A 21,658-nucleotide genomic window follows, 5' to 3' on the forward strand; every position below is an offset into this window, starting at 1 on the left:
CTACACTAGAGGACAGTGATAACACAGCGTCCTAACCTTCTTGTAGAGACTCCTACACTAGGGGACAGTGATAACACAGCATCCTAACCTTCCTGTAGAGACTCCTACACTAGGGGACAGTTATAACAGCATCCTAACCTTCCTGTAGAGACTCCTACACTAGAGGACAGTGATAACACAGCATCCTAACCTTCCTGTAGAGACTCCTACACTAGAGGACAGTGATAACACAGCGTCCTAACCTTCTTGTAGAGACTCCTACACTAGGGGACAGTGATAACACAGCATCCTAACCTTCCTGTAGAGACTCCTACACTAGGGGACAGTTATAACAGCATCCTAACCTTCCTGTAGAGACTCCTACACTAGAGGACAGTGATAACAGCATCCTAACCTTCCTGTAGAGACTCCTACACTAGAGGACAGTGATAACACAGCATCCTAACCTTCCTGTAGAGACTCCTACACTAGGGGACAGTGATAACACAGCGTTGTAACGTTCCTGTAGAGACTCCTACACTAGGGGACAGTGATAACACAGCATCCTAACCTTCCTGTAGAGACTCCTACACTAGAGGACAGTGATAACACAGCGTCCTAACCTTCCTGTAGAGACTCCTACACTAGGGGACAGTGATAACACAGCATCCTAACCTTCCTGTAGAGACTCCTACACTAGGGGACAGTTATAACAGCATCCTAACCTTCCTGTAGAGACTCCTACACTAGAGGACAGTGATAACAGCATCCTAACCTTCCTGTAGAGACTCCTACACTAGAGGACAGTGATAACACAGCATCCTAACCTTCCTGTAGAGACTCCTACACTAGAGGACAGTGATAACAGCATCCTAACCTTCCTGTAGAGACTCCTACACTAGGACAGTTGTAACACAGCGTCCTAACCTTCCTGTAGAGACTACTACACTAGGGGACAGTGATAACACAGCATCCTAACCTTCCTGTAGAGACTCCTACACTAGGGGACAGTGATAACAGCATCCTAACCTTCCTGTAGAGACTCCTACACTAGAGGACAGTGATAACACAGCATCCTAACCTTCCTGTAGAGACTCCTACACTAGGGGACAGTGATAACACAGCATCCTAACCTTCCTGTAGAGACTCCTACACTAGAGGACAGTGATAACAGCATCCTAACCTTCCTGTAGAGACTCCTACACTAGAGGACAGTTATAACAATATCCTAACCTTCATGTAGAGACTCCTACACCAGGGGACAGTGATAACAGCATCCTAACCTTCCTGTAGAGACTCCTACACTAGAGGACAGTTATAACAGCATCCTACCCTTCTGTAGAGACTCCTACACTAGAGGACAGTGATAACACAGCATCCTAACCTTCCTGTAGAGACTCCTACACTAGAGGACAGTTATAACACAGCGTTGTAACGTTCCTGTAGAGACTCCTACACTAGAGGACAGTGATAACACAGCATCCTAACCTTCCTGTAGAGACTCCTACACTAGGACAGTGATAACACAGCATCCTAACCTTCCTGTAGAGACTCCTACACTAGAGGACAGTGATAACAGCATCCTAACCTTCCTGTAGAGACTCCTACACTAGAGGACAGTGATAACACAGCATCCTAACCTTCCTGTAGAGACTCCTACACTAGGACAGTGATAACACAGCATCCTAACCTTCCTGTAGAGACTCCTACACTAGGACAGTGATAACACAGCATCCTAACCTTCCTGTAGAGACTCCTACACTAGGACAGTGATAACACAGCATCCTAACCTTCCTGTAGAGACTCCTACACTAGAGGACAGTGATAACACAGCATCCTAACCTTCCTGTAGAGACTCCTACACTAGGACAGTGATAACACAGCATCCTAACTTTCCTGTAGAGACTCCTACACTAGGACAGTGATAACACAGCATCCTAACCTTCCTGTAGAGACTCCTACACTAGGACAGTGATAACACAGCAGAGATGGAACCACAGGTTCAAAAGTGGTGTATTTGTCTTTTTCTGCAGCCTGGAGTTTTTCCTGAAATTGTCCTGGTCGGGTAAAACTCTGGGTCCTATCTGTAGGCCATGACAAAATGTTATTATAGATATATTCTCCTTTCATCTGTGCTATGACTAGAGGACTGGAGGTTTTCTTGTCAGGTCATGTGAACTGGAAACACTCCTGGCCTAAGGTGGATCAATCCCTTTCAAATTACCACAAACCTGTTAGAATGCATAATGATATCAAAAGAGCCAGAGACAACAACCTCCACGGACAACATCCTCTGAAGTTTAGTGAACTACTGTAGCAGGGCTGGACAACATACTCTGTAGTTTAGTGAACTACTGTAGCGGGGCTGGACAACATCCTCTGTAGTTTAGTGAACTACTGTAGCGTGGCTGGACAACATGCTCTGTAGTTTAGTGAACTACTGTAGCGGGGCTGGACAACATCCTCTGTAGTTTAGTGAACTACTGTAGCGGGGCTGGACAACATGCTCTGTAGTTTAGTGAACTACTGTAGCGGGGCTGGACAACATCCTCTGTAGTTTAGTCAACTACTGTAGCGGGGCTGGACAACATGCTCTGTAGTTTAGTGAACTACTGTAGCGGGGCTGGACAACATCCTCTGTAGTTTAGTGAACTACTGTAGCAGGGCTGGACAACATCCTCTGTAGTTTAGTGAACTACTGTAGCGGGGCTGGACAACATCCTCTGTAGTTTAGTGAACTACTGTAGCAGGGCTGGACAACATCCTCTGTAGTTTAGTGAACTACTGTAGCAGGGCTGGACAACATCCTCTGTAGTTTAGTGAACTACTGTAGCAGGGCTGGACAACATCCTCTGTAGTTTAGTGAACTACTGTAGCGGGGCTGGACAACATCCTCTGTAGTTTAGTGAACTACTGTAGCAGGGCTGGACAACATCCTCTGTAGTTTAGTGAACTACTGTAGCGGGGCTGGACAACATGCTCTGTAGTTTAGTGAACTACTGTAGCGGGGCTGGACAACATCCTCTGTAGTTTAGTCAACTACTGTAGCGGGGCTGGACAACATGCTCTGTAGTTTAGTGAACTACTGTAGCGGGGCTGGACAACATCCTCTGTAGTTTAGTGAACTACTGTAGCAGGGCTGGACAACATCCTCTGTAGTTTAGTGAACTACTGTAGCGGGGCTGGACAACATCCTCTGTAGTTTAGTGAACTACTGTAGCAGGGCTGGACAACATCCTCTGTAGTTTAGTGAACTACTGTAGCAGGGCTGGACAACATCCTCTGTAGTTTAGTGAACTACTGTAGCAGGGCTGGACAACATCCTCTGTAGTTTAGTGAACTACTGTAGCGGGGCTGGACAACATCCTCTGTAGTTTAGTGAACTACTGTAGCAGGGCTGGACAACATCCTCTGTAGTTTAGTGAACTACTGTAGCAGGGCTGGACAACATCCTCTGTAGTTTAGTGAACTACTGTAGCAGGGCTGGACAACATCCTCTGTAGTTTAGTGAACTACTGTAGCAGGGCTGGACAACATCCTCTGAAGTTTAGTGAACTACTGTAGCGGGGCTGGACAACATGCTCTGAAGTTTAGTGAACTACTGTAGCGGGGCTGGACAACATGCTCTGAAGTTTAGTGAACTACTGTAGCGGGGCTGGACAACATGCTCTGAAGTTTAGTGAACTACTGTAGCGGGGCTGGACAACATGCTCTGAAGTTTAGTGAACTACTGTAGCGGGGCTGGACAACATGCTCTGTAGTTTAGTGAACTACTGTAGCGGGGCTGGACAACATGCTCTGAAGTTTAGTGAACTACTGTAGCGGGGCTGGACAACATGCTCTGAAGTTTAGTGAACTACTGTAGCGGGGCTGGACAACATGCTCTGTAGTTTAGTGAACTACTGTAGCGGGGCTGGACAACATCCTCTGAAGTTTAGTGAACTACTGTAGCAGGGCTGGACAACATGCTCTGTAGTTTAGTGAACTACTGTAGCGGGGCTGGACAACATCCTCTTCATCATCATCTACTATAGAACAGGAACACACACCAGTCCTAGAATGTTAACAGGAACTTGGTGCCCAGATGTCTTATCATTGTGTCTTGGATGCTTGGTGTCCAGATGTCTTTTAGTTATGGAGGGGTTTAGATAAGATGCTCTTTGAAGAGGTCTGGTTTCAGATGTTTTCAGAAACATGGGTAGGGACTCCACCGTCCTAACCTCAGCTTGTTCCACCAATGGGGTGCCAGGACAAAAAAAAGAGCTTTGATTGAGCTTCATTTACACAGGCAGTCCGATTCTGATCTTTTTCGAATAGTTGGGCTGCCTTTGTGTCTCTGGAAAAGGTACATTTCCTGAAGAAAAATGTGTGTGTGCTTGCTTCAGCTGTATGTGTGTGTGCTTGCTTCAGCTGTATGTGTGTGTGCTTGCTTCAGCTGTGTGTGTGTGTGTGTGTGTGCTTGCTTCAGCTGTGTGTGTGTGCTTGCTTCAGCTGTGTGTGTGTGCTTGCTTCAGCTGTGTGTGTGTGTGTGTGCTTGCTTCAGCTGTGTGTGTGTGCGCTTGCTTCAGCTGTGTAAAGTTATTTTCTGTCTGTGTTCCAGAGCTGTACTTCCTGTCTGAGGGCCCAGAGTCGTACCACTACCTGAGTCAGTCTGGCTGTGTGAAGGACAGGAGTCTCGATGACCTGAAGCTATATGACAGTTTTATGGTGAGATTGACTGGTCTATATATTATAGCTTTATATGTTATAGCTCTGTGTTATAGCTCTGTGTTATAGCTCTGTGTTATAGCTCTGTGTTATAGCTCTGTGTTATAGCTCGGTGGTGGGTTGTAGCTCTATGGGTTGTAGCTCTGTGTTGTAGCTCGGTGGTGGGTTGTAGCTCTATGGGTTGTAGCTCTGTGGGTTGTAGCTCGGTGGTGGGTTGTAGCTCGGTGGTGGGTTGTAGCTCGGTGGTGGGTTGTAGCTCGGTGGTGGGTTGTAGCTCGGTGGTGGGTTGTAGCTCGGTGGTGGGTTGTAGCTCGGTGGTGGGTTGTAGCTCGGTGGTGGGTTGTAGCTCGGTGGTGGGTTGTAGCTCTATGGGTTGTAGCTCGGTGGTGGGTTGTAGCTCTATGGGTTGTAGCTCGGTGGTGGGTTGTAGCTCTGTGTGTTGTAGCTCGGTGGTGGGTTGTAGCTCGGTGGTGGGTTGTAGCTCGGTGGTGGGTTGTAGCTCTATGGGTTGTAGCTCGGTGGTGGGTTGTAGCTCGGTGGTGGGTTGTAGCTCGGTGGTGGGTTGTAGCTCGGTGGTGGGTTGTAGCTCGGTGGTGGGTTGTAGCTCGGTGGTGGGTTGTAGCTCGGTGGTGGGTTGTAGCTCGGTGGTGGGTTGTAGCTCGGTGGTGGGTTGTAGCTCGGTGGTGGGTTGTAGCTCGGTGGTGGGTTGTAGCTCGGTATGTTATAGCTCGGTATGTTATAGCTCGGTATGTTATAGAGTCAGTCTGAATGACAGGAGTCTAGATGACCTGAAATCTATATTACAGTGTTCTGGTGACATTGACTGGTCTGTATGGTCAGGACTACATGCTGTACCGTATCATACTGCCACCAGAGGGCGCCATAACCATTATAAACACTACAGGCTTTTATAGACACGGTCTATGAGGTCTATGAGACCAGCAAACATGTAAACATGTGGGCCTGTATTCAACAAACGTCTCAGAGTAGAAGTGCTGTTCTAGGATCAGGGTCCCCTGTCCATGTGGTCTGATTCATTATGATCTAGGATCAGGTCCCCTGTCCATGTAGTCTGATTCATTATGATCTAGGATCAGGTCCCCCGTCCATTTAGTCTGATTCATTATGATCTAGGATCAGGGTCCCCCGTCCATATAGTCTGATTCATTATGATCTAGGATCAGGTCCGTGTGGTCTGTTTCATTATGATCTAGGATCAGGTCCGTGTAGTCTGTTTCATTATGATCTAGGATCAGGTCCCCTGTCCATGTAGTCTGTTTCATTATGATCTAGGATCAGGTCCCCTGTCCATGTAGTCTGTTTCATTATGATCTAGGATCAGGTCCCCTGTCCATGTAGTCTGTTTCATTATGATCTAGGATCAGGTCCCCTGTCCATGTGGTCTGATTCATTATGATCTAGGAACAGGTCCCCCGTCCGTGTAGTCTGATTCATTATGATCTAAAAGGCTACAGTGATCCTACAGCACGCCGACTCGTACATTTTTTTGAATATGTGCCCTGCAGCTTGAGGATTTATCATCCAGTCTGTGTTCAGTAGGTCTCTCATCCAGTCTGTGTTCAGTAGGTCTCTCAACCAGTCTGTGTTCAGTAGGTCTCTCAACCAGTCTGTGTTCAGTAGGTCTCTCATCCAGTCTGTGTTCAGTAGGTCTCTCAACCAGTCTGTGTTCAGTAGGTCTCTCAGCCAGTCTGTGTTCAGTAGGTCTCTCAGCCAGTCTGTGTTCAGTAGGTCTCTCAGCCAGTCTGTGTTCAGTAGGTCTCTCAGCCAGTCTGTGTTCAGTAGGTCTCTCAACCAGTCTGTGTTCAGTAGGTCTCTCAACCAGTCTGTGTTCAGTAGGTCTCTCAACCAGTCTGTGTTCAGTAGGTCTCTCAACCAGTCTGTGTTCAGTAGGTCTCTCAACCAGTCTGTGTTCAGTAGGTCTCTCAACCAGTCTGTGTTCAGTAGGTCTCTCAACCAGTCTGTGTTCAGTAGGTCTCTCAACCAGTCTGTGTTCAGTAGGTCTCTCAACCAGTCTGTGTTCAGTAGGTCTCTCAACCAGTCTGTGTTCAGTAGGTCTCTCAACCAGTCTGTGTCCAGTAGGTCTCTCATCCAGTCTGTGTTCAGTAGGTCTCTCAACCAGTCTGTGTTCAGTAGGTCTCTCAACCAGTCTGTCTCTGCTACCAGGAGGCTCTAAAGGTGCTGCAGTTCCGTGAGGAGGAGATCCGTGACGTCTTCAAGCTGCTGTCTGCTGTTCTCCTGATGGGGAACATAGAGTTCATGACGGCAGGAGGAGCACAGATCACCTCTAAAGGAGGTGAGAGACCCTCTTCTACATGTTCTCTGCAGATCTTGACAGGGAGGGTGGTTCTCCTCACCCTCTCCTCACCCTCTCCTCACCCCGGCCCTCCTGAGGAAGCGTTGCTTCGGTGACGAGAGAACACTGAACACGCAGTAACATGTTCTAGAATTCCTTTGTCACCTGGATCTCATCTGACCCCATTTCCAGAGCACCAGGAACAAATCCACACATCATGTTGGATCGAGTAACAGCGTGTGGCATTAATAAGATTAAACCTCAACACCTTATTCCACACAGCTGTCAGCTCCTCCTCGTTCCTTAATTATTCTGTCCAAACTGCTCGGAGAATGTGTCAGTCCAGTAATACTGTTTTATCTACTGTCGCCCTCTCTCTAGTGGTCAGTAACATCTGTCTGTCTCTAGTGGTCAGTAACATCTGTCTGTCTCTCTAGTGGTCAGTAACAGCTGACTGTCTCTCTAGCGGTCAGTAACATCTGTCTGTCTCTAGCGGTCAGTAACATCTGTCTGTCTCTCTAGTGGTCAGTAACATCTGACTGTCTCTCTAGCGGTCAGTAACATCTGTCTGTCTCTAGCGGTCAGTAACATCTGTCTGTCTCTCTAGCGGTCAGTAACAGCTGTCTGTCTCTAGTGGTCAGTAACAGCTGTCTGTCTCTCTAGCGGTCAGTAACAGCTGACTGTCTCTAGTGGTCAGTAACATCTGTCTGTCTCTCTAGCGGTCAGTAACATCTGTCTGTCTCTAGTGGTCAGTAACATCTGTCTGTCTCTAGTGGTCAGTAACATCTGTCTGTCTCTCTAGTGGTCAGTAACATCTGTCTGTCTCTAGTGGTCAGTAACATCTGTCTGTCTCTAGTGGTCAGTAACAGCTGTCTGTCTCTCTAGCGGTCAGTAACATCTGACTGTCTCTAGCGGTCAGTAACATCTGACTGTCTCTAGCGGTCAGTAACAGCTGTCTGTCTCTCTAGCGGTCAGTAACAGCTGTCTGTCTCTCTAGTGGTCAGTAACAGCTGACTCTCTCTAGTGGTCAGTAACATCTGTCTGTCTCTAGCGGTCAGTAACAGCTGTCTGTCTCTCTAGCGGTCAGTAACATCTGTCTGTCTCTCTAGCGGTCAGTAACAGCTGACTGTCTCTCCAGCGGTCAGTAACATCTGACTGTCTCTCTAGCGGTCAGTAACATCTGTCTGTCTCTCTAGCGGTCAGTAACATCTGTCTGTCTCTCTAGCGGTCAGTAACAGCTGTCTGTCTCTCTAGCGGTCAGTAACAGCTGTCTGTCTCTCTAGCGGTCAGTAACAGCTGTCTGTCTCTCTAGCGGTCAGTAACAGCTGTCTGTCTCTCTAGCGGTCAGTAACAGCTGTCTGTCTCTCTAGCGGTCAGTAACAGCTGTCTGTCTCTCCAGCGGTCAGTAACAGCTGACTGTCTCTCTCCAGCGGTCAGTAACATCTGTCTGTCTCTCTCTCCAGTGATCAGTAATGTCAGTGATCTGCTGGGCCTGGACTCGTTCCAGCTGTCTGAGGTTCTGACCCAGAGGTCCATGATCCTGAGAGGAGAGGAGATCTGTTCACCCCTCACTGTGGAACAGGTAAGATGCCCTGTCGTGCCACGCCCCTCTACCCTGCCCTGCATTCACGCCCTGCTACCCTGCCCTACTGCCACGCCCCTCTACCCTGCCCTCCTGTCCCACCCTGCTACCCTTCCCTCCTGTCACGCCCTGCTGTCATGTCCTGCTACCCCTCTACCCTTCCCTCCTGTCCCACCCTTCTACCCTTCCCTCCTGTCACGCCCTCCTGTCACGCCCTGCTACCCTGCCCTCCTGTCGCGCCCTTCTACCCTGCCCTCCTGTCGCGCCCTCCTGTCACGCCCTGCTACCCTGCTGCCCTTCTACCCTGCCCTCCTGTCCCACCCTGCTACCCTTCCCTCCTGTCACGCCCTGCTGTCACGTCCTGCTACCCCTCTACCCTGCCCTCCTGTCCCACCCTGCTACCCTTCCCTCCTGTCACGCCCTCCTGTCACGCCCTGCTACCCTGCCCTCCTGTCGCGCCCTCCTGTCACGCCCTGCTACCCTGCTGCCCTTCTACCCTGCCCTCCTGTCACGCCCTGCTACCCTGCCCTGCTGTCACGCCCTGCTACACTGCCCTCCTGTCCCACCCTGCTACCCTCCCCTCCTGTCATGCCCTCCTGTCATGCCCTCCTGTCATGCCCTCCTGTCATGCCCTCCTGTCATGCCCTCCTGTCACGCCCTCCTGTCACGCCCTCCTGTCACGCCCTCCAACCACGCCCTCCTGTGACGCCCTGCTACCCTGCCCTGTCGTGCCACGCCCTGCTACCCTGCCCTCCTGTCCCACCCTGCTACCCTCCCTCCTGTCACGCCCTGCTGCCCTGCCCTCCTGTCACGCCCTCCTGTCACGCCCTCCAACCACGCCCTCCTGTGACGCCCTGCTACCCTGCCCTGTCGTGCCACGCCCTGCTGCCCTGCTGCCCTATTGGCCCTGACCATTCCCATCCATGTCTGAGCTGACACAGTTACAGTTGTCTCCTTGTCCCTCACCTTGTCCCTCACCTTGTCCCTCACCTTGTCCCGCTGATAGACATGAGGCGAATTCAATAAAGAGAATCTGTTTTGAAAAGGAATGAAACTGGGAAGTACAACTCTCATTTGCCCATTGAGAACAAACCATGGCCTCAATCTATTTTATTTTTATTTCACCTTTATTTAACCTGCCCTGCTGTCATCTAGTGCTCCCAATGCCTCTCTCTCTCTCTCTCTCTGTAAATCCCTTGCGTGACTTAGCACCATTTCCTGTCCTTTGTGTGCCAAATTCCTCATACAATAAACCCCAGTGATAATGATCTGTCAGTAGCACAATAGAGGTCCAGACTGGGGCGCAGTAACACATCTTCCACTCTAGGGGCAGTGTAACACACATGGGACAGCTGAACTATTCTCCCCAGGTTGGCTTTAACCACAGTATCTCATTTGAAGGAAGACGTGATAAATGTATTCAGTAATTAGATTTTAAATATATTGCTGTATCTGCAGTCTTTTTTTTTTACATCTAAACATCTGAGCTTTGAATTATGGGAAACTATTATTCTTGTATCGTGAGTCTGCTGCCCAAGGAATGTGATGACCACACAACGAACACAAACTTTTTCACGATTTAAACAAAGAGCCCAGACCAGGTGTCTCCCTCGCTCTCCTCTCCTCTCTCTGCCTGTCAGCCAGACAACCAATCAGCCAACTAGCCAGCCAACCAATCAACTAGCCAACCAACCAATCAACCAACCCGTATCATAACCTGGACCAACAGCCATCCTAACGTCTAACCCATATCATAACCTGGACCAACAGCCATCCTAACGTCTAACCCATATCCCTGGTCGTAACCTGGACCAACAGCCATCCTAACGTCTAACCCGTATCCCCGGTCATAACCTGGACCAACAGCCATCCTAATGTCTAACCCGTATCATAACCTGGACCAACAGCCATCCTAACGTCTAACCCGTATCATAACCTGGACCAACAGCCATCCTAACGTCTAACCCGTATCCCTGGTCGTAACCTGGACCAACAGCCATCCTAACGTCTAACCCGTATCCCTGGTCGTAACCTGGACCAACAGCCATCCTAACGTCTAACCCGTATCCCCGGTCGTAACCTGGACCAACAGCCATCCTAACGTCTAACCCGTATCCCCGGTCGTAACCTGGACCAACAGCCATCCTAACGTCTAACCCGTATCCCCGGTCGTAACCTGGACCAACAGCCATCCTAACGTCTAACCCGTATCCCCGGTCGTAACCTGGACCAACAGCCATCCTAACGTCTAACCCGTATCCCCGGTCGTAACCTGGACCAACAGCCATCCTAACGTCTAACCCGTATCCCCGGTCGTAACCTGGACCAACAGCCATCCTAACGTCTAACCCGTATCCCCGGTCGTAACCTGGACCAACAGCCATCCTAACGTCTAACCCGTATCCCCGGTCGTAACCTGGACCAACAGCCATCCTAACGTCTAACCCGTATCTTAACCTGGACCAACAGCCATCCTAACGTCTAACCCGTATCATAACCTGGACCAACAGCCATCCTAACGTCTAACTCGTATCCCCGGTCGTAACCTGGACCAACAGCCATCCTAACGTCTAACACGTATCCCCGGTCGTAACCTGGACCAACAGCCATCCTAACGTCTAACCCGTATCCCCGGTCGTAACCTGGACCAACAGCCATCCTAACGTCTAACCCGTATCCCCGGTCGTAACCTGGACCAACAGCCATCCTAACGTCTAACCCGTATCCCCGGTCGTAACCTGGACCAACAGCCATCCTAACGTCTAACCCGTATCCCCGGTCGTAACCTGGACCAACAGCCATCCTAACGTCTAACCCGTATCCCCGGTCGTAACCGGGACCAACAGCCATCCTAACGTCTAACCCGTATCCCCGGTCGTAACCTGGACCAACAGCCATCCTAACGTCTAACCCGTATCCCCGGTCGTAACCTGGACCAACAGCCATCCTAACGTCTAACCCGTATCCCCGGTCGTAACCTGGACCAACAGCCATCCTAACGTCTAACCCGTATCCCCGGTCGTAACCGGGACCAACAGCCATCCTAACGTCTAACCCGTATCCCCGGTCGTAACCTGGACCAACAGCCATCCTAACGTCTAACCCGTATCCCCGGTCGTAACCTGGACCAACAGCCATCCTAACGTCTAACCCGTATCCCCGGTCGTAACCTGGACCAACAGCCATCCTAACGTCTAACCCGTATCCCCGGTCGTAACCTGGACCAACAGCCATCCTAACGTCTAACCCGTATCCCCGGTCGTAACCTGGACCAACAGCCATCCTAACGTCTAACCCGTATCCCCGGTCGTAACCTGGACCAACAGCCATCCTAACGTCTAACCCGTATCCCCGGTCGTAACCTGGACCAACAGCCATCCTAACGTCTAACCCGTATCCCCGGTCGTAACCTGGACCAACAGCCATCCTAACGTCTAACCCGTATCGTAACCTGGACCAACAGCCATCCTAACGTCTAACCCGTATCGTAACCTGGACCAACAGCCATCCTAACGTCTAACCCGTATCGTAACCTGGACCAACAGCCATCCTAACGTCTAACCCGTATCGTAACCTGGACCAACAGCCATCCTAACGTCTAACCCGTATCGTAACCTGGACCAACAGCCATCCTAACGTCTAACCCGTATCGTAACCTGGACCAACAGCCATCCTAACGTCTAACCCGTATCCCCGGTCGTAACCTGGACCAACAGCCATCCTAACGTCTAACCCGTATCCCCGGTCGTAACCGGGACCAACAGCCATCCTAACGTCTAACCCGTATCCCCGGTCGTAACCTGGACCAACAGCCATCCTAACGTCTAACCCGTATCCCCGGTCGTAACCTGGACCAACAGCCATCCTAACGTCTAACCCGTATCCCCGGTCGTAACCTGGACCAACAGCCATCCTAACGTCTAACCCGTATCCCCGGTCGTAACCTGGACCAACAGCCATCCTAACGTCTAACCCGTATCCCCGGTCGTAACCTGGACCAACAGCCATCCTAACGTCTAACCCGTATCCCCGGTCGTAACCTGGACCAACAGCCATCCTAACGTCTAACCCGTATCCCCGGTCGTAACCGGGACCAACAGCCATCCTAACGTCTAACCCGTATCCCCGGTCGTAACCGGGACCAACAGCCATCCTAACGTCTAACCCGTATCCCCGGTCGTAACCTGGACCAACAGCCATCCTAACGTCTAAACCGTATCCCCGGTCGTAACCTGGACCAACAGCCATCCTAACGTCTAACCCGTATCCCCGGTCGTAACCTGGACCAACAGCCATCCTAACGTCTAACCCGTATCCCCGGTCGTAACCTGGACCAACAGCCATCCTAACGTCTAACCCGTATCCCCGGTCGTAACCTGGACCAACAGCCATCCTAACGTCTAACCCATATCATAACCTGGACCAACAGCCATCCTAACGTCTAACCCATATCCCTGGTCGTAACCTGGACCAACAGCCATTCTTCTGCTCTCTGACGGAGTTCCTGGAGCCACCAGTCCAGCTCTATTCTCTATTCAACATGTCTGCTGCTCCCACAGGTTAATGATTGTCCTGGACCATTGTGGCCCTGCAAAAGACTAACATCCTGTCCAGGAGGTTACTTGAACTTCAAGCTGCCTCACGCCACAGAAACAGGAGCCGTTCTGGCTCAGACAAGGCCTCTAGTCATTGTGCTCCTGAAACACCAGACAGTACGGATCTTACAGCCTGTTGAGTTACAACACAATGCCTGTAGGAAGCTCACTACAACACAATGCCTGTAGGAAGCTCACTACAACACAATGCCTGTAGGAAGCTCACTACAACACAATGCCTGTAGGAAGCTCACTACAACACAATGCCTGTAGGAAGCTCACTACAACACAATGCCTGTAGGAAGCTCACTACAACACAATGCCTGTAGGAAGCTCACTACAACACAATGCCTGTAGGAAGCTCACTACAACACAATGCCTGTAGGAAGCTCACTACAACACAATGCCTGTAGGAAGCTCACTACAACACAATGCCTGTAGGAAGCTCACTACAACACAATGCCTGTAGGAAGCTCACTACAACACAATGCCTGTAGGAAGCTCACTACAACACAATGCCTGTAGGAAGCTCACTACAACACAATGCCTGTAGGAAGCTCACTACAACACAATGCCTGTAGGAAGCTCACTACAGCACAATGCCTGTAGGAAGCTCACTACAGCACAATGCCTGTAGGAAGCTCACTACAGCACAATGCCTGTAGGAAGCTCACTACAGCACAATGCCTGTAGGAAGCTCACTACAGCACAATGCCTGTAGGAAGCTCACTACAGCACAATGCCTGTAGGAAGCTCACTACAGCACAATGCCTGTAGGAAGCTCACTACAGCACAATGCCTGTAGGAAGCTCACTACAGCACAATGCCTGTAGGAAGCTCACTACAGCACAATGCCTGTAGGAAGCTCACTACAGCACAATGCCTGTAGGAAGCTCACTACAGCACAATGCCTGTAGGAAGCTCACTACAGCACAATGCCTGTAGGAAGCTCACTACAGCACAATGCCTGTAGGAAGCTCACTACAGCACAATGCCTGTAGGAAGCTCACTACAACTCAATGCCTGTAGGAAGCTCACTACAACTCAATGCCTGTAGGAAGCTCACTACAACACAATGCCTGTAGGAAGCTCACTACAACTCAATGCCTGTAGGAAGCTCACTACAACTCAATGCCTGTAGGAAGCTCACTACAACACAATGCCTGTAGGAAGCTCACTACAACACAATGCCTGTAGGAAGCTCACTACAACTCAATGCCTGTAGGAAGCTCACTACAACGCAATGCCTGTAGGAAGCTCACTACAACGCAATGCCTGTAGGAAGCTCACTACAACGCAATGCCTGTAGGAAGCTCACTACAACGCAATGCCTGTAGGAAGCTCACTACAACGCAATGCCTGTAGGAAGCTCACTACAACGCAATGCCTGTAGGAAGCTCACTACAACGCAATGCCTGTAGGAAGCTCACTACAACGCAATGCCTGTAGGAAGCTCACTACAACGCAATGCCTGTAGGAAGCTCACTACAACGCAATGCCTGTAGGAAGCTCACTACAACGCAATGCCTGTAGGAAGCTCACTACAACGCAATGCCTGTAGGAAGCTCACTACAACGCAATGCCTGTAGGAAGCTCACTACAACGCAATGCCTGTAGGAAGCTCACTACAACGCAATGCCTGTAGGAAGCTCACTACAACACAATGCCTGTAGGAAGCTCACTACAACACAATGCCCGTAGGAAGCTCACTACAACACAATGCCCGTAGGAAGCTCACTACAACACAATGCCCGTAGGAAGCTCACTACAACACAATGCCCGTAGGAAGCTCACTACAACACAATGCCCGTAGGAAGCTCACTACAACACAATGCCCGTAGGAAGCTCACTACAACACAATGCCCGTAGGAAGCTCACTACAACACAATGCCCGTAGGAAGCTCACTACAACACAATGCCCGTAGGAAGCTCACTACAACACAATGCCCGTAGGAAGCTCACTACAACACAATGCCCGTAGGAAGCTCACTACAACACAATGCCCGTAGGAAGCTCACTACAACACAATGCCCGTAGGAAGCTCACTACAACACAATGCCCGTAGGAAGCTCACTACAACACAATGCCCGTAGGAAGCTCACTACAACACAATGCCCGTAGGAAGCTCACTACAACACAATGCCCGTAGGAAGCTCACTACAACACAATGCCCGTAGGAAGCTCACTACAACACAATGCCCGTAGGAAGCTCACTACAACACAATGCCCGTAGGAAGCTCACTACAACACAATGCCCGTAGGAAGCTCACTACAACACAATGCCCGTAGGAAGCTCACTACAACACAATGCCCGTAGGAAGCTCACTACAACACAATGCCCGTAGGAAGCTCACTACAACACAATGCCCGTAGGAAGCTCACTACAACACAATGCCCGTAGGAAGCTCACTACAACACAATGCCCGTAGGAAGCTCACTACAACACAATGCCCGTAGGAAGCTCACTACAACACAATGCCCGTAGGAAGCTCACTACAACACAATGCCCGTAGGAAGCTCACTACAACACAATGCCCGTAGGAAGCTCACTACAACACAATGCCCGTAGGAAGCTCACTACAACACAATGCCCGTAGGAAGCTCACTACAACTCAATGCCCGTAGGAAGCTCACTACAACACAATGCCCGTAGGAAGCTCACTACAACACAATGCCCGTAGGAAGCTCACTACAACACAATGCCCGTAGGAAGCTCACTACAACACAATGCCCGTAGGAAGCTCACTACAACACAATGCCCGTAGGAAGCTCACTACAACACAATGCCCGTAGGAAGCTCACTACAACACAATGCCCGTAGGAAGCTCACTACAACACAATGCCCGTAGGAAGCTCACTACAACACAATGCCCGTAGGAAGCTCACTACAACACAATGCCCGTAGGAAGTTCACTACAACACAATGCCCGTAGGAAGCTCACTACAACACAATGCCCGTAGGAAGCTCACTACAACACAATGCCCGTAGGAGGCTCACTACAACACAATGCCCGTAGGAAGCTCACTACAACACAATGCCCGTAGGAAGCTCACTACAACACAATGCCCGTAGGAAGCTCACTACAACACAATGCCCGTAGGAAGCTCACTACAACACAATGCCCGTAGGAAGATCACTACAACACAATGCCCGTAGGAAGCTCACTACAACTCAATGCCCGTAGGAAGCTCACTACAACACAATGCCCGTAGGAAGCTCACTACAACACAATGCCCGTAGGAAGCTCACTACAACACAATGCCCGTAGGAAGCTCACTACAACACAATGCCCGTAGGAAGCTCACTACAACACAATGCCCGTAGGAAGCTCACTACAACACAATAAGTAACATTCCAAGTTGCGTCGGGAGGTTGGTGGCGTCGGGAGGTTGGTTGGTGGCGTCGGGAGGTTGGTTGGTGGCGTCGGGAGGTTGGTTGGTGGCGTCGGGAGGTTGGTTGGTGGCGTCGGGAGGTTGGTTGGTGGCGTCGGGAGGTTGGTTGGTGGCGTCGGGAGGTTGGTTGGTGGCGTCGGGAGGTTGGTTGGTGGCGTCGGGAGGTTGCTGGCGTCGGGAGGTTGGTTGGTGGCGTCGGGAGGTTGGTTGGTGGCGTCGGGAGGTTGGTGGCGTCGGGAGGTTGGTTGCATTGCAGGGCCTGGTTCAGAACACCTCAGCTGTATTAAAAGGTTTCTCATCACAACAGACACTGTAAATCTGATGTAACGACACTTTTCTCTTTCCTTGGATCACACACAGACCAGTCTTTCTTTCAACCTGTATTTACCAACACATTCAGTGGGTACAGCTAATTATAACGACTCTGGGTGTTATAACACATTCAGTGGGTACAGCTAATTATAATGACTGTGGGTGTTATAACACATTCAGTGGGTACAGCCATTTAATAATGACTGTGGGTGTTAGTGTTACAACACATTCAGACATTTTTATGAGAAGTTGTTTGTTGGGTTTTTCTAACAGACGTCAGTGTTTTTTGTTGTCTGGTTTTTGGACTGAAGGTGTTTCTAACTAATCATTATTGCTGTATTAATCCCTTTTAGCTTCAGTAATCACCAGAAATATACTCTCAGAATATGTGGAACAAGGCAGGGATGTGGTCTATCCCCGTTATGGTTCACTATCGCCTTAACCTTCAGAAACCTACAGTGCATCTCCAATGGCTCCCCTTACACAGTGCTGTACTGTTGACCAGAGTCAAGACCATTTTAGAACGCATTCCTAGTCCTCTGATTGGTCTGTATATTATTCTGTTCACCCATTGGTCTGTTTGATTTGACTGACAGGCGGTGTGCTCTCGGGACTCGGTTGCCATGGCGTTGTACGCCCAGTCTTTCTCCTGGATCATCACACGGATCAACCAGAAGGTCCGAGGGAAGGACAACTTCAAGTCCATCGGTATCCTCGACATCTTCGGCTTCGAGAATTTTGAGGTACATTTATGTGTTCCCTTCTTTTTAGTTGGCACTGAGTCCAAGATCTGTTTGGTGTTGTCATGCCAAACATGGACATTGGCAAGATGGCACAAACAACTCCTGGACAATGCTAGTTGCAGCTTCTGAAGGTACTGTAGTTGGTAGTTAAGTTAGCATATTGTTATAGTATATATGTCTCCTCCTGCAGGTGAACAGGTCTGTAGTTGGTAGTTAAGTTAGCATATTGTTATAGTATATATGTCTCCTCCTGCAGGTGAACAGGTCTGTAGTTGGTAGTTGGCATATTGTTATAGTATATATGTCTCCTCCTGCAGGTAAACAGGTCTGTAGTTGGTAGTTAGCATATTGTTATAGTATATATGTCTCCTCCTGCAGGTGAACAGGTCTGTAGTTGGTAGTTAGCATATTGTTCTGGTATATATGTCTCCTCCTGCAGGTGAACAGGTCTGTAGTTGGTAGTTAAGTTAGCATATTGTTATAGTATATATGTCTCCTCCTGCAGGTGAACAGGTCTGTAGTTGGTAGTTAGCATATTGTTCTGGTATATATGTCTCCTCCTGCAGGTGAACAGGTCTGTAGTTGGTAGTTAAGTTAGCATATTGTTATAGTATATATGTCTCCTCCTGCAGGTGAACAGGTCTGTAGTTGGTAGTTGGCATATTGTTATAGTATATATGTCTCCTCCTGCAGGTAAACAGGTCTGTAGTTGGTAGTTAGCATATTGTTATAGTATATATGTCTCCTCCTGCAGGTGAACAGGTCTGTAGTTGGTAGTTAGCATATTGTTCTGGTATATATGTCTCCTCCTGCAGGTGAACAGGTCTGTAGTTGGTAGTTAAGTTAGCATATTGTTATAGTATATATGTCTCCTCCTGCAGGTGAACAGGTCTGTAGTTGGTAGTTAGCATATTGTTCTGGTATATATGTCTCCTCCTGCAGGTGAACAGGTCTGTAGTTGGTAGTTAAGTTAGCATATTGTTATAGTATATATGTCTCCTCCTGCAGGTGAACAGGTCTGTAGTTGGTAGTTAGCATATTGTTATAGTATATATGTCTCCTCCTGCAGGTGAACAGGTCTGTAGTTGGTAGTTAGCATATTGTTATAGTATATATGTCTCCTCCTGCAGGTGAACAGGTCTGTAGTTGGTAGTTAGCATATTGTTATAGTATATATGTCTCCTCCTGCAGGTGAACAGGTCTGTAGTTGGTAGTTAGCATATTGTTATAGTATATATGTCTCCTCCTGCAGGTGAACACGTCTGTAGTTGGTAGTTAGTATATATGTCTCCTCCTGCAGGTGAACAGGTCTGTAGTTGGTAGTTGGCATATTGTTATAGTATATATGTCTCCTCCTGCAGGTGAACAGGTCTGTAGTTGGTAGTTAGTATATATATGTCTCCTCCTGCAGGTGAACAGGTCTGTAGTTGGTAGTTAGCATATTGTTATAGTATATATGTCTCCTCCTGCAGGTGAACAGGTCTGTAGTTGGTAGTTAGCATATTGTTATAGTATATATTTCTCCTCCTGCAGGTGAACAGGTCTGTAGTTGGTAGTTAGTATATATGTCTCCTCCTGCAGGTGAACAGGTCTGTAGTTGGTAGTTAGCATATTGTTATAGTATATATGTCTCCTCCTGCAGGTGAACAGGTCTGTAGTTGGTAGTTAGCATATTGTTATAGTATATATTTCTCCTCCTGCAGGTGAACAGGTCTGTAGTTGGTAGTTAAGTTAGCATATTGTTATAGTATATATTTCTCCTCCTGCAGGTGAACAGGTCTGTAGTTGGTAGTTAGCATATTGTTATAGTATATATGTCTCCTCCTGCAGGTGAACAGGTCTGTAGTTGGTAGTTAGCATATTGTTATAGTATATATGTCTCCTCCTGCAGGTGAACAGGTCTGTAGTTGGTAGTTAGCATATTGTTATAGTATATATGTCTCCTCCTGCAGGTGAACAGGTTCGAACAGTTCAACATCAACTACGCCAACGAGAAGCTGCAGGAATACTTCAACAAACACATCTTCTCCCTGGAACAGCTGGACTACAACAGGTATGTTACTAGTACTGTATAATATTACTATGGAGTATAACAGGTCTGTTACTAGTACTGTATACTATTACTATGGAGTACAACAGGTCTGTTACTAGTCCTGTTTACTATTACTATGGAGTATAACAGGTCTGTTACTAGTACTGTATGCTATTACTATGGAGTACAACAGGTCTGTTACTAGTACTGTATACTATTACTATGGAGTATAACAGGTCTGTTACTAGTACTGTATACTATTACTATGGAGTACAACAGGTCTGTTACTAGTACTGTATACTATTACTATGGAGTACAACAGGTCTGTTACTAGTACTGTATACTATTACTATGGAGTACAACAGGAATGTTAGCAGATTGGCAATCACAGTTCCTAGAGAGAAGATACATTGGCTGCCTCTGAAATTGTGTCGTATTCCCCATCGGACTGGTCACAAGTAGTGCACTATACAGGGAAAAGTGTTGGTTCGTAGCTTGGGGTTGGGGTCTGGGCACTGGGCAGCACTGCCAGAGAGAGGGCACAGTGTTGGGTCGTAGCTGGGGGTTGGGGTCTGGGCAGCACTGCCAGAGGGCACCGTGTTGGGTCCTAGCTGGGGGTTGGAGTCTGGGCAGCACTGCCAGAGAGGGCACCATGTTGGGTCCTAGCTGGGGGTTGGAGTCTGGGCAGCACTGCCAGAGGGCACCATGTTGGGTCCTAGCTGGGGGTTGGGGTCTGGGCAGCACTGCCAGAGAGGGCACCATGTTGGGTCCTAGCTGGGGGTCGTAGCTGGGGGTCGTAGCTGGGGGTCGTAGCTGGGGGTTGCCAGATGTTTACAATGGGAACACGGTTATGTTCTAGAACAGACCTACCAGCATCTAGCCAGCAGCCTGGTCACAGCTCATTTCATCACATCAACCTGTGGACAATACAGCCATTGTGTCTGCCTTACTGTGTGTGTGTGTGTGTGTGTGTGTGTGTGTGTGTGTGTGTGTGTGTGTGTGTGTGTGTGTGTGTGTGTGTGTGTGTGTGTGTGTGTGTGTGTGTGTGTGTGTGTGTGTGTGTGTGTGTGTGTGTGTGTGTGTGTGTGTGTGTGTGTGTTCCTCAGAGAGGGAATCCAGTGGGAAGCCATAGACTGGATGGATAATGCAGAGTGTCTGGACCTCATAGAGAAGGTAAACGGTGTCACCAACCCCGGACGACTAGACCCATGACATGATGACCTTGATACAGTGGAGTCCGAGGCTAAGACATGAAAATAGAGCTGTATGGCTATGACACAGCAGTGGTGGGGGTTTGTCGTCGACATGACGACGCATAAGCAGAAAATAACCTCGTACCTGCTGTAGAATATGTCTGTTTATGAGGCTGTTTTGCTTCTGCTGGTCCTGGGGCCTTTAAGGTCACCGGCACCATGAACTTTGACCTTGATTTAACTAGGCAAGTCAGTTAAGGTCAAATTCTTATTTACAATGACGGCCTACCCAGGCCAAACCTGGACGACGCTGGGCCAATTGTGCGCCAGCGTTATGGGACTCCCAATCACGGCCTGGATTTGAACCAGAGACTGTAGTGACACCTCTTGCACTGAGATGCAGTGCCTTAGACCGCTGCACCACTCGGGAGCCCAGTACCAGGACATTTTAGCCTTAAACCGGGTTCCCTCTGCCAGGAATCTGAAACGTGATTGCAAGTGGATGTTTCCAGCCAGCCAATAACCCAGAGCGCGCATCAAAACCCACCTATCTATCTTTAGCTCAGTATTTTATATTTATTTATATATATATATATATATCTCAGTATTTGATAGTCATTATTGCTAATCTTTATCAAGGATCCCACAACAATATTGACGAATATGCTGATTCGGTGAGCGAGTTCATTAGGAAGTGCATTGACGATGTCGTACCCACAGCAACGATAAAAACATTCCCAAACCAGAAACCGTGGATTGACGGCAGCATTCGCGTGAAACTGAAAGCGCGAACCACTGCTTTTAACCA

The 21,658-nt window shown here is 48.9% G+C and overlaps 1 protein-coding gene across 2 annotated transcripts in view; it reads left to right on the forward strand.

Annotated features, from left to right (window-relative positions):
• LOC139538537 (unconventional myosin-X-like) overlaps positions 1-21,658 on the forward strand; it is a 192,071-nt gene that overhangs the window by 91,113 nt on the left and 79,300 nt on the right. For both annotated transcript variants that reach the window (XR_011667754.1, XM_071340690.1), the window contains exons 8-13: positions 4,580-4,686; positions 6,871-7,000; positions 8,464-8,582; positions 17,479-17,625; positions 19,578-19,678; positions 20,764-20,830. Coding sequence is in view for 1 of the 2 variants with exons in the window: in XM_071340690.1 (XP_071196791.1) it covers positions 4,580-4,686; positions 6,871-7,000; positions 8,464-8,582; positions 17,479-17,625; positions 19,578-19,678; positions 20,764-20,830 (671 nt within the window). In the remaining variant the exon portion in view is untranslated. The remainder of the gene's footprint in view (positions 1-4,579; positions 4,687-6,870; positions 7,001-8,463; positions 8,583-17,478; positions 17,626-19,577; positions 19,679-20,763; positions 20,831-21,658) is intronic.

Source organism: Salvelinus alpinus, chromosome 14, assembly GCF_045679555.1.
Source record: "Salvelinus alpinus chromosome 14, SLU_Salpinus.1, whole genome shotgun sequence".
Lineage (NCBI taxonomy): Eukaryota > Metazoa > Chordata > Actinopteri > Salmoniformes > Salmonidae > Salvelinus > Salvelinus alpinus.